This window comes from Danio rerio, chromosome 6 (genome assembly GCF_052040795.2).
Source record: "Danio rerio strain M-AB ecotype USA chromosome 6, GRCz13ab, whole genome shotgun sequence".
Classification (NCBI taxonomy): Eukaryota; Metazoa; Chordata; class Actinopteri; order Cypriniformes; family Danionidae; genus Danio; species Danio rerio.
In genome coordinates this window covers 42,162,252-42,176,043 of record NC_141026.1, presented here as the reverse complement: position 1 = coordinate 42,176,043, position 13,792 = coordinate 42,162,252, and the positions used below count along the sequence as shown (strand labels likewise).

Genomic DNA, 13,792 nt, shown 5'->3' with positions numbered 1-13,792 from the left:
ATTCTTTCAACTAGGTGCACCTGTAAAAAGTAAGCTGCTAATATGCGCGAATAGGCATAAGGCTGCTGTCCTGGGAAAATTCATTCATTCTTTTTTTTCAGCTTAGCCCTTTTATTAATCAGGGTTGCCACAGTGGAATGAACCACCATGCTTTTCCAGCATATGTTTTACGCAGCGGATGCCCTTCCAGCCACAACCCATACACTGTTGCATTCACACATATACACTTTGGCCAATTTAGCTTATTTAACTCACTTATACTGCATGTCTTTGGGCTCTGAGGGAAACCGGTGCACGTAGAGAAAACACGGGGAGAACATGCAAACTCCACATAGAAATGCCAACTGACCCAGCCGGGGATCCAACCCGAGACCTTCTTGCTGTGAGGCGATCGTGCTACCCACTGCGCCACCGTGACACCCTCTGTCCAGGGAAAATAACCATTTTATAACCATTAACTTGTTTGCGCAAAAACACTGCAAAAAATGCTTTTCTTACATAGATTTTTTTGTCTAGTTTTGAGTCCAATTATCTAAAATTTCTTAAATCAAGAAGCATTTTCTAGACAAACAAAACACTTTGTCTTGTTTTAAGATATAATATGCCAAAATTAAGTGAGTTTTTCCTTAAAACAAGCAAAATAATCTTATGTTGAAAGCAAAAACAAGATTATTTTGCTTACCCCATTGGCAGATTATTTTGCTTGTTTTAAGGAAAAACTCACTTAATTTTGGCATATTATATCTTAAAACAAGACAATGTGTTTTGCTTGTCTAGAAAATGCTTCTTGATTTAAGAATTTTTAGATATTTGGACTCAACTAGACAAAAAAAACTAAGTAATGAAAAGCATTTTGCAGTAAAGACAGTACATGTGAACGGCCCCTAGTTAATAGCCTCAGTCATAGTTTAAATCAGCCTTTAACTAAAGGTCACATCAATAATATTAAGTGTACTGCATATCTCCACCTGGTCTCCGCCCTTTTCTCACTACCAATAACACAACAATTCTCATCTATGCATAAGCTACTTCACATCTTCACTACTGGACTTTCTTCTAAACTTCTTCATGAATTCCAACTGGTTCAGAACCATGCAGCTCGTGTCATCTCTAGGACTTCATCCCACGTGTCACACCACTTTATCAGCTTCACTTGCTTCTGGTAAAGTTTTGGATTGATTAAAAATATTACTTCTCACTTTCAAGGCACTTTAGAATCTTGCTCCTTAATATCTCACAGAACTTCTCTATATTTATACTCCTTCTCGCACTCTTAGATCAGCTAATTCTGTCTCCCTGGTACACTTCACACTCGATTAATCACAATGGGAGCCAGGTCGTTTAGTATATGGCTTCTCGGCTATGGAACTGGCTTCCCCTGAAGCTAAGGAGCAGTGAGAGTCTTCACACTTTTTATTCTTGTCTCAAGACCCATCTTTTATCATGTTATTTCAATCTCGTGATGTGTTTGTACCTGCAACTCCTCTCATGTATTTAAAAGTTTGTTTGGCAACATTTTATTAATTGTGTTAATTTGTTCTGGTATGACTGTTGATGCTTGTTGTAAGGCGACCTTGGGTGTCCAGAAAGGATCCATTCATTCATTCATTTTCTTGTCGGCTTAGTCCCTTTATTAATCCGGGGTTGCCACAGCGGAATGAACCGCCAACTTATCCAGCAAGTTTTCACTCCGCGGATCTCCTTCCAGCCCCAACCCATCTCTGGGAAACATCCACACACACACGTTCACACACACACACTACGGACAATTTAGTCTACCCAATTTACCTCTACTGCATGTCTTTGGACTGTGGGGTAAACTGGAGCACCCGGAGGAAACCCACGCAAACGCAGGGAGAACCTGCAAACTCCACACAGAAACGCCAACTGAGCCGAGGCTCGAACCAGCGACCCAGCGAACTTCTTGCAGTGAGGCGACAGCACTACCTACTGCGCCATGCGTCACCCCCAGAAGGGATCCATTTACAAATAATATGAATTATTATTATAATCCAGTGTGTGTGTGCGTATTAGCATTAGTGTACAAGCTCAAAACTTTAAGTAGAGCATAATTGGCGTAGCTTTGTTCAGTTGCTGCAGTTTTGTTCCATGCAGAAATGCGGTGTTGAGAAGCCTTTATGATTAATTAACTGCGTTGAATTAAAGTGTGGTTAACAGTGAAATAGGTTAATCATTGCATCCTACAGTCAAGTTATTTTTAATTTGTAACATGATTTCAGATTTTTACTGTAATATTGATCAAATAAATGCCGCCTTGGTGAACATAAGACACCAAAATCATGAAGAATGCTGTTTATGAGTGTCCTGCTTTTTCAGGTGTTTGATGCCACGAACACAACCAGAGAACGGAGGAACATCATCATGAAATTTGCTGATCAAAATGGCTACAAGGTAAAACTTCACAGCACAGAGGCCTTCAAAAACTAGAGCAATCAGACGACTTAGCTTTCCCATTTTTGTGTCCTGTCCTTTATTAGAGTGGTCTCTATAGAAGTCCACATTTTACTGCACTTAAAGGCCACATTAGTCTGCTGGGTAACAGAGTAAACATTCATTTGGCATATTAGACATTTAGATCATTGTAATAGGTCATGTAATCGGTTTATAAATCTTTTTTCAATTTTAAATAACAGTTGTTTCTTCTCAGTTTGTGAAAATTTTATCCTGAAGTGTCTGTTTTTTCTTAGGTGTTTTTTGTGGAGTCTGTGTGTGAAGACCCCAAGGTTATCGCAGAAAACATTGTGGTAAGACAGTGATTGAAATATTGAGTAGTGCTTCCTCAATTTTTCTCGAATACATTAGTAGTTATTCATGAAACAATCTTTTGTTTGTGTGTCGGAGAGCAGCAGGTGAAGTTGGGTAGTCCTGACTACACCGACCGAAACACCGAAGAGGCCATCCAGGACTTCATGAAGAGGATCAAATGCTACGAGAGCAGTTACCAACCCCTGGATGAAAACCTCGACAGGTCAGAGATAACATTATTTTCCTCCATCTTACTATGTGATATGTGCAACAGTACATGTGATGGTTTGTTATGAGTGAATTTAGTGTGTGGTCACTGTAACGTGTGTTTTATCTTGTAGGGAGTTATCCTATATTAAGATCATGGACGTGGGTCAGCGGTATTTGGTGAACCGTGTACTCGATCACATCCAGAGCAGAATCGTTTATTATCTGATGAACATCCACATCACGCCACGCTCCATCTACCTCTGTCGACATGGAGAGAGCGACCTTAATGTCCGAGGCCGCATCGGGGGCGATTCAGGCCTGTCACACCGCGGTAAAGAGGTGCGTATTTTGATGCAGTATATTGGAATCAAGCTAAACCAGTTCCTTTCTCCAGTTTTCTTTCAAATCATTTTTTGTTTTATTCGATATATATATATATATATATATATATATATATATATATATATATATATTTGTTTTTAATTTTTAAAAACATTTAAATATCTGTATTTGCAGCCCAGCAGCCACACAATGTCTTAAGACATTACTATTAGGTTAGATTTTGGTCGTGATCTCGGGTGTCCAAAATGATTCCTTATACCAAAATTAAAGATAACGTTATTTTGACATCCAATAACGACATCAAATTACGTTGATATTTGGTTGATTTTTAGGTGGTATTGGAAATTGAATAAAAACTAGCACCAAATATACAGAATATGGGCTCTTGTATGCTGTTGTGTCATCACTCATATTGCAAGTTATATCTCTCTGGCCCTTCATTTGTGATGCTTCTCATGAACTGGCCCCCATGACAAACTAATTGAATAACCCTGTCTTAAACCAACATCATGTTGATGTCAAATACTGACATTTATTCGTCAGGTATGGCAACCAAAATCCAACTTCAAGCTGTAACAACATAAGACATTGTTATTATGTTGTTTTTAGGTTGTGTTGGAATGGGACCAAAGTTGTCACACTGACATCTGTCTGACATTTTCAATTCCACCCAAGATCTAACGTCCCCACGAGTCATGTTTACGTCATGTACCTGCTGGGAGCTTGCTAATTCACGCTAGCATTATATTGAAAACATGTTTAGTCACATGTCTGTTGACACCGTCGACATGTAGTGCAAATGTACTTCAGGCATCCCGAGTTTAAATCCTGACTTTCTGACCTTTTCCTGATCAGTTACTCTCTTTTCCCTCCAACACTGTCCAGCTACGGTTTTACCACAATAAAGACAAAAAAAAAATCCAAAATAGATCTAAAAGAAGTTAGCCTTGTTTTTAAATGTCCTAGAAACATGGTCAACACGTCAATGATATGTTCTAGCAATGTGGTAAAATGTGTTAGCCATGTTTTGTCATGCTAGCATGAATTTACATGGTGCTAGTTACTTGTTGAACATGTTTGAAATCTTCTTTTCTTTCTTTATTTCTGTCTGACTTTCATTCTTGTTTTTCCACCTAAGTTGAAAAGTCTTGCAAAATTGATTGGTGGTGATTATTTGAACAAATAAAAATGTAATAATATTGTGACAACCTGAAATTTGAGCTGGGTGCCATTTACACTGGTGCATTTTTGTTTTGTTTTTTTTTCGTCATTTTTACGATTTCTTGTGGTTATGTTTGGTGTCCACACTACTCTGCCATCTTTAACCCAAAAAAAAAACGACTATTCACACTGTTCTTTGACTGGTCTTTTGGACTATTGGGTATCGTTCCCTGATTCATCATCAAGCCCCTCTCATATGACCATTACATTACAGCTAGACTTGTACGGATGCCAGCTAAATATGTGTTTGTCCAGTGAGTGTAAATGGTCAGGTATCATGTGTTTTAGGCTGGACAGTTCGGATGGAGATGGTCTTTCTGAAAAACACCAGAATGGACCGAGTGTTTTTAATAAAAAAACACTGTTTTACAATGACACCACACTATTGTAAACACACCTTGAATCTGTACAATCCTAGATAGTCCTAAATGTGGGTGTTTTGTTCCTTTGAGCCTGTACATGAGACGCGATGTCCTGTGTGAAACGACAGCAGTGACTGTCCTCGAGATTGCTCATTTGAATTTCATCATCTCTCTGTCTCTCTTTTCTCAGTTTGCTCACTCTCTGGGGAGGTTTATTCAGGATCAGAATATAAAGGATCTCAAGGTGTGGACGAGTCAAATGAAGCGGACCATACAAACAGCTGAGTCGCTGGGTGTACCGTATGAACAGTGGAAAGCCCTCAACGAGATTGATGCTGTAAGCATTTCTACAGTGATGTTCTCCTTCATTATCTGATTTAAAAGTGCCACAGAGTGACTGTGGGCATGTGTGCAGGGTGTGTGTGAGGAGATGATGTACGAGGAGATCCAGGAGCATTACCCTCAAGAGTTCGCCCTCAGAGACCAGGACAAATATCGCTACCGCTACCCTAAAGGAGAGGTGTGTTGAAAAGCTGAATTATTTTAAACAACTCAAAACAATCAGTCTGTACAACAGAAAATGAACCATTAATTCTCACTTCACAGTCTTATGAGGATCTGGTCCAGCGATTGGAGCCAGTCATCATGGAGCTTGAACGGCAGGAGAATGTTCTGGTTATCTGTCACCAGGCTGTCATGCGCTGTCTGCTGGCTTACTTCCTGGACAAGAGTGCAGGTGGGTAGACCTGCTGTGCTCAGTCAAATATTTACATATTGTTATGATCTTAAAACGTATTATTTGTCTTCCAGACGAGCTGCCATACCTGAAATGCCCACTGCACACTGTGCTGAAGCTCACTCCTGTGGCCTATGGTGAGAAACCCATCTGAGCATGTGCACACTACATGTTTTGCTTCACCTAAACATTACATTTTATACTATAAATGGAGTGCAGTTAATTGCAGTTGAAGTCAGAATTATTAGCCCCTCTGTTAATTTTCCCCCCAATTTCTGTTTAACAGAGATTGTTTTAAACATAATAGTTTTAATAATTCATTTCTAAAAACTGATTTATTTTATCTTTGCCATAATGGAAGTAAATAATATTTAACTAGATATTTTTTAAGACACTCCTATACAGCTTAAAGTGACATTTAAAGGCTTAACTAGGTTAATTAGGTTAATTCATTGTATAAATAGGTTAAGTCATTGTATAACGATGGTTTAATCTGTAAACTATTAAGAAAAAAATGAGCTTAAAGGGGCTAATAATTTTGACCTTAAAATGGCTTTTTAAAAATTAATAACTGCTTTTATTCTAGCTGAAATAAAACAAATAAGACTTTCTCCAGAAGAATAAACATTATCGGACATACTGTGAAAATTTCCTTGCTCTGTTAAACATAATTTTGGAAATATTAAAAAAAGATAAAAAAAGTTCAGGGGGGGTCTAATAATTCTGACCTCAACTGTATGTGTGTGTGTGTGTGCATATATATATATATATATATATATATATATATATATATATATATATATATATATATAAATATCTGTTTATTAAGACGATCCCTCCTTCCTTTTTTATTATTATTACTGTATTGTTTTGTTATGTGTATCAACGTTATATGTTATATCAATGTAATACTTTATAACGATGACCACTTTTATTTTTCAATGGCACAAACAGTAAAGGAAGATACATGAAACAATATTACATTTGTAATCTAAATGAATACATTTATACTTAAAAGGGATAGTTCTCCCAAAAACTGGTTTCTTTACCATTTCCTCACACTCAAGTGGTTCTAAACTTTTATGAATATAACAAAATAAGATATTCTGAAGAATGTTGAAAAAGATGCAGCTTTTAACGTCCATAATAGTGTCAAAAAATTAAGAATTTTTCTAACATCCTTTATAATATTTTGTTTTGTGTTCATTAAAAAAAAGAAACTCAATCAGGTTTGGGACAAGTGGAGGATGAATAAATCACTGCAATTTCAGTCACAATGCAATAAATTAATAAAAATGGGCAAATGTTAGTAAGAAGTGGGAATGGGAATTCTTAATTTTGTTTCTATACATTACGCTTGGGGCTTTGTACATGTCCGTCTAATTCTGTATTACATTACAGTGGATGAAAAAATTAGAAAGAATCTCTTACCATTTTCTAGATGGCCAATGTAGGTTGCAACAGGGCGTCATAATGTCAGAATTATTTATCTGTTGACTCTGGCAACTTTGCAAGTTTGTTATTATATGCATATAATGAGTGTGTGTGTGTGTATAATATATATATATATATATATATATATATATATATATATTTAATGTAGTATTTTTTTTTTTTTTCATTTTTGGGTGTAGTGTACCCTTAAGAGCTTTAAGACAGGAGAGTCAACAATGTGTTGTGTGAATCAACAGCAGCAAATATTGAGCAATTCAACTCTTAGAACAGAACAAGGAAAGCTGGCTTGTTAACTTTTTCCTGTCAACATTGATTTTCCTGAAAAAATTTGCTAGAATTTTGATAATTTCTACAAAAACTTTTTGTACCTGCTTTTAAACAAACAAAAAAGCATCTGCGCTCAAGCCATACAGGATTGAAACCTGGCTGCCTTGATACTGACACAAACCCCCAGTGTTTTGCATGGTTTTTGTGGCCATCAGTGCAGAAACAAAAGCTCTGCTCTTGCCATTGTTCTTCATTGTCACCTTCAGTGTTCATGTGTAAATTCTGTTTTAATTTCACAGCATGAGAACAATAGACCAGGTCCTTGTGTTCTGTTCAAACTAAATGAATCTTAATACAGAGGGTAAACAGGGGCCAAAAATTCAGGAAGGGGAACAAAAGAGAGTATTAAGACAGCAGGTGTAAATGGAAATGTCGCCTTTAACTGTTTGCCACCAAATGACTAAAGAGTGTCTTAATACCAAGTGTAAACGGGGCCAAAATAAAACAATCAAGTTCAAAGACACTGAAAAACTACCATCTAGAGAGCATTTTCCCTGGTGTTTTAGCTATAAAAGACATCGTTTAATTACCCCGCAACAAATGACCTCTACAACTGTGCTTTAATTTAACCTAGATTGTCTTCTTTTGCTAGGTTGTAAAGTGGAGTCCATTTATCTCAATGTAGAGGCAGTGAACACACACAGAGACAAACCTAAGGTGAGAAAACACACACACATTTTCATATTCTCATGCTTATCAAACGTAGATTTTTAACTCTATTTGTTTCTACCAGAATGTGAACATCTCTCGTCTGCCAGAAGAGGCTCTTCTCACTGTTCCAGCCCACTACTGAACTACGACATCACTTCCTGTTCAATATCAACACTCCCATCAGGCTATTCCATCCTTTTTACGTCACTCCTCGTGTGTTTTAATTCTATTTTTTTTTTTTTTCGGAAGCACTGGGCAGAAAGTCAGTTATGAGTCCTGAAGACGAGCCTCATATCTTTGTATTTTCTCTCTTCTTAATTGCCACATAGGTGACTGGAATCCAGTTATTGAATAATAACCCTAGTGTCGGGGTGCGAGTGTGTCCGCGCTTGCATTGAGGCTGGCGTACAGCAGATTTGAAGTTTCTTTTTGTGATTTTCTACTTAAGATTTTGGCTGGAACTGTTATCGTTTTGTTTTGTATTGTTTGTGTTGGACTAAATGATTCATATGGTTGTGTGTGTTTATGTGTGTTTTCTAAGATTGTTTAGTTGTTGTTTTTTCTCACTTGATTTACTTTCTGGCTTCGCATTACCTTGAGCAATATTTTACATCTCAATCATTCACACACTCCTGGATAAATGATCTGAAGTGATTTGGCTCTCATCTAACACTAAATGCTGTTCATAAAAGCATAACTTGTTTAAAAAAGGATTCACAGCGCACATGGACTTGGTTCAGTGTTCAAACCACCTGAATGTTGCAGCTCCTACCAGAATGGCAAAGTGTGTGTGTGTTTAAAAAAAAAAAAAGAAAGAAAAAAGGTCAAAAATGTAGCAAGGACTTTTCAAATATTACCTCTGTTACATTTCCTGCAAAAGCCAAATACAATGTTTACATTTTTGAAGCCTTGTACTATTGAAGCGAATAGTAGGCTGATTTTGTTTTTTGCACATTTTCAAGCATACTTATACTTGTCTAACTATTTGTTTTGGGGGAAACCGCAGAAATCTCTTTGCTAAATCGCAACTATATAATATTTGAAATTGGTTAGTGCTTAAAATTTATATATTTGTTTTGTTACGTTACAGACTATAGTGTTTATGAAGAGAAAGCGAGTGACATTTTTTTCAACCTCAATTATTTTCATGTTTATTACTTCAGCTGAAAACTGAATGTGAAGAGCTCTGTGAATCAGATTTGAGCTGTCAACAATGTTAATGCCTTCGAAGCTCATGGTTCTTGATTTTGACGCACAATGTCACATTTCTGAAAGTACTGTCATTAAATCAGTCTGTCATCTCATATGGTCTCCATTATTTATACATTTTTTGGACAAACCCTCCTGTTTTTCTCGGGATTCTCCAGTATTTTTACAGTTCTATCCCGCTATCATCCTGTAAGGGATTTTCCCATTTCCTAATCTTTCTATAAAGGGTGGCAATAAACATCAAAGAGCCGATCCTCCCTAAAACACAGCAAATATTGCTGAACCACCAGGGGAAGCCCCTTGCTCTTGAATGTGAATCTGTACTGTGCTTTCGTTTAATTTAGGAATGAAAACAATTTGGCTGCATCCGAAACCACCTACAACTCAGTAGGTACTGCATTTTGATATAAACGTACTACATGGCCATTACAAAAGTACATTCTATACAGTATAAATGTGAGCAGTATGTATGGAATTCAGATGTACTACATCCGACATTTTGTCATGGTCACATGATCTACCTGCGTCACTTCACTCCCATTCAGGAATTCTCTCATGGGGCATCATGGGATAGAGCAGTGTACATGGGATGCGCACTTCAGAATCTCACTGGAAGTAGTAGTTCATCCGGGTACTTCTCGCGTACTGATTTTCGAATTCTATGAATTCAGGCATACTACTCTGCTGGCATACTGATTTAGTGTACTATATAGTATGGAAGTATGCAGTTTCCGACAGAGCCGTTTTAAAAAATTTAAATCAGTGGGATTCCCCTTATTTCCATTACAGGCGCCGTTGCACCTCCTATGCAATCCTCATTACAGTCATTTCATGTAGCAGTGCGTGACTGTCAGACGCGCTCCATATTGATAAATCGACGCTGTTTCCCAAACAGATTCTGTACACGGTGTTTGAAGCCGTGCAAAAGTGGACACACTGGGTTTTGGGTGCATGTTTGAACAGATATATACACATAATAATACCATTTAAACATGTCAAGCTTGGTGGAGTCTTTTAAACACAATCAATTTGTCTTAAATGAGCATACAAAGTTAGGAAAGCAATCGAATGCTTTCATTATAAATCTTTGCGTTCTCCAAGTGACGCCTGTTATTTAATGTAATCAAATGAAAATCTTCAATCAGAATGTTCAAATTATAGAGTGGAGAAAAGGTTAATAAGATTTGATAGCTTGAGTCAAATTCTTCATAATAGCTATTCATTTCAATAAGCTAAGGTGTTTGCTAATTTATTTGCAACTTTTTCTAATGTATACTATTTATTTTATTCCTTTATTTTATTACTATTTATTTTATTTGGTGGTATTTGCACATCCCAGTGTTGACAGGTAGGTTTTTGGATGCTCCTAAAGCAAAACCACATTTAAAACCTTTATTTAAACGGTCAGTGTAGGTGTTTATTCAATCTTCCATTTGGATGTCAGCAATAGAAATTCCATAATAGAGAAAACATCTGAATATCAAAATAAATATATATAGAAAATTCACTCATTATATTAAAGATCTTAAACTAAAATCAATTTAGATAAAAAGGTGCTGTGATTCTGAGAACCGCTTTGGAAACATCCTATGATACTACACTCATACATAGAGGTGTGCGATATTGACAACAATTACATCTGTTTTGTTAGGGATCAATTCAATAAGCATAATTAAGGCTTTCTGTGGTAGCTTGGCTGATTAAGGCCTGTTATAAAATAATATGATAGACTTAATGTTTGTGTTTTAATAAGTGAGTCATTGAATCATTCAAGTGATTCTTAAAAAAATCGCAGATTTATTTAAACATAAAGCACTGAATCAGTAACAGGGTGGCTCAGTGGTTAGCACTGTCGCCTCACAGCAAGAAGGTCGCTCGTTCCAGTACTGGCTAGGTCGGTTGGCATTTCTGTGTAGAGTTTGCATGGTTTCCCCATGTTGGCGTGGGTTTCCTCCGGGTGCTCCGGTTTCTCCCACAGTCCAAAGCCATGCGCTATAGATGAATTGGATAAACAAAATTGGCTGCAAATGTGTAAGAATGTGAGTGTGTATGGATGTTTCCCAGTACTGGGTTGCAGCTGGAAGGGCATGCACTGTGTAAAAACACATGCTGGATAAGTTGGCTGTTTATTCCGCTGTGGTGACCCCTGATAAATAAAGGGACTAAGCTGAAGTAAAATGAATGAATCAGTAACTCAAATGATTCTTTCAAAAACAGATTCATTCAGAAAAGAAACACAGCAGTGTTTCTCAGAGATGCACCATTATTCTGCTTTGGTTTTGTTTGAAAATATTCCTTGTTGACTGAAAAACTTGTCTTTAAAAGGTACAAAAATTCAACATCAACTTGCTGTTTGTTGAACTTCTGTATGAAATCAGTATAAATGTGTGAATCATTCACTTCAGCTCAAACATTATTCAAATTTGTAACAAATGATGTAAAAATTGATGTTGACAATAAATATCGCACACCCCAACTCAAACAGTGCAAAGATTGTTTGTGAAGTGATCACATCAGTGCTTAAAAAAATAATATATAGCACCTCATAGCGCGATGAGGCTCAAAATATCATTACTCGAGTCCTTGACTGTGTACATGTCCAAGTATGACCAGACATGACCATATTGGAGTTTGTATTAACAAGATACAACATCAGGTTTTAAAGGCTGTGATGGCTTGGAGGCCTCAGACTCCACCCACCTCATGCTGGCTGCTGTGGGTTGATGTTGAGGTGGGCGGGGTTTCCCAGCAGACCGAGCCTCTGCTTGTGTTTCCTTTGCTCAGTCATCTGAAGATTGACACACACACACACACACACACACACACACAAACACACACAAGGGTGAGCAATTAAGGCGAGGCAAAGCAAGCAAAAACACTTTTCATGCACCTGTCAATTTAATTTTAAAGGAAAGTTTTGGCCAATCAATTTAATTTTTTTTCAATTCTGATGGAAGAAACTATCTAAAATACACTTTTAATTTTTTTTTATCACCCTTTGGCAGTTTGTGCCTGTAGATTTCAATTACAATGCATAATTTTAAACCCCATTTTCACACAATAAGCTTTTTCTCCAGCGTTTGAGCCATACATCTCTACTTCAGCAGCACTTTAAAGAGCCTCTATTATGGGTTTTTGAAAATGAGCTTCCATGCAGTGTGTAACACAGCTCTAAGTGAATGAAAACATCCAGCTGAGGTTTAAATCTCAAAGTGCACCGCGTTTAAAAATATGGATTTTTTAAATTAAATGATTCGAGAGTGAATCAAATGATATGTCGTTTGTGCGGATCTTTTGAAACAATACCAAATATGTTCTGTGCGGGATGCGGTAAATCATGAACCCTTCAGACGCTAGCAGAGTGCAGGTGTGTGTGGGACTGATCATGACTGAAGATGAATGAACATTAATGAGTGAACGTTCTGATGATGAATGCTATAATCTACCCTGCAGCGGGGGATTCGTTGGCCGTTTGTTAAAGGCTGTGAAGAGTCAGTGGTTTTTGAAGAGTCAAATGAAGAGTCAAGTTTATTTTTGGTAAAATACTTCATCATAACAGCCCCTATGTGTTTTGTTACTTGTAATCGCTTCACGTGGCTTGTTCTGTTTCTGGTTAACTCTTTATATTCTCATATCGCGTCTAAAACCACATTGAAATCGCAACATGTGAAGCTTTGTTTACGGATTTAAATGCATTTTTGAACTCGCAATCCTCTGCCGTTTGTCTTTGCTATGGCCACCGTCAGCTTTTCCTACACATTCTGTGATCTAGTTTTAAAATAGTTCAGCTTCTGCCACTGTGTGGAATAATACTGAATGTGTGTCACTGTTTTTACTGATGGTTAAGAATAGAGCAATATGGTGGTATTAAGCTGTATTGCTTTAATGCACTCCTGCATTGGGATCTCACATATACTCTGTGCTCTGACTACTTCAATTTTGTTGAAAAGCTGCGGTGGGCATTTCTCTCTGTCTCGTGTTGAATGTAGTCGACTAATCACAACAGACCTGGTCACTGGACCAATAAGCACAGATTAGCATTGCACCAAGGAGGGGTTTGGGAACAAATGAATCACTGAACGAATCATATGAGTCGCTGGGATAATTAGGTAAAAGTAAATGCATATTATAAGACAAAACAAAGTGTTTTTTGACCTTGCATGCGTATCAGACTGTTGTTGGAGACCACCAAAACCAAAATATGAAATTTTATAATGCAAAACAGGGGTTCTTAAAAAGAATCGTTCACCCAAAAATGAAAATTCTGTCATTTTTTCACCCTTGATTTGATTTTTTTTTGTTCTGTAAAACACAAAAGAAGATATTTTGAAGAATGTTGAAAACGCCAAAGCAGAAAAAAAATACTATTGAAAATCAACAGAACAGAAAAAAGTCAACTGGTTTGAAACAAGAAAAGGGTGAGCAAATGACCATAAAATGTACATTTTTGGGTGAACTTTCCCTTAACATCGGTCGTCACTATTTTAGTCATATCTGCATTCGGAAGGTTTTT

General features: G+C 37.1%; 2 protein-coding genes across 22 annotated transcripts in view; one reads left to right on the top strand and one right to left on the bottom strand.

Annotated features, from left to right (window-relative positions):
- pfkfb4b (6-phosphofructo-2-kinase/fructose-2,6-biphosphatase 4b) overlaps window positions 1-9,374 on the top strand; it is a 514,755-nt gene extending 505,381 nt beyond the window's left edge. For 2 of the 3 annotated variants that reach the window (NM_001430986.2, NM_198816.3), the window contains 10 exon segments: window positions 2,338-2,412; window positions 2,709-2,765; window positions 2,868-2,989; window positions 3,108-3,315; window positions 5,092-5,238; window positions 5,317-5,421; window positions 5,508-5,637; window positions 5,712-5,774; window positions 8,012-8,076; window positions 8,153-9,374. In NM_001430986.2, coding sequence (NP_001417915.2) covers window positions 2,338-2,412; window positions 2,709-2,765; window positions 2,868-2,989; window positions 3,108-3,315; window positions 5,092-5,238; window positions 5,317-5,421; window positions 5,508-5,637; window positions 5,712-5,774; window positions 8,012-8,076; window positions 8,153-8,212 — 1,032 coding nt within the window. In that variant the 3' untranslated portion in view covers window positions 8,213-9,374. 3 annotated transcript variants of the gene reach the window in all.
- Window positions 9,375-10,670: 1,296 nt separating this feature from the next.
- itpr1a (inositol 1,4,5-trisphosphate receptor, type 1a) overlaps window positions 10,671-13,792 on the bottom strand; it is a 69,230-nt gene continuing 66,108 nt past the window's right edge. For all 19 annotated transcript variants that reach the window (XM_087257679.1, XM_087257692.1, XM_087257681.1 and 16 more), the window contains one exon: window positions 10,671-12,067. In XM_087257679.1, the coding sequence (XP_087113805.1) occupies window positions 11,981-12,067 (87 nt within the window). In that variant the 3' untranslated portion in view covers window positions 10,671-11,980. The remainder of the gene's footprint in view (window positions 12,068-13,792) is intronic.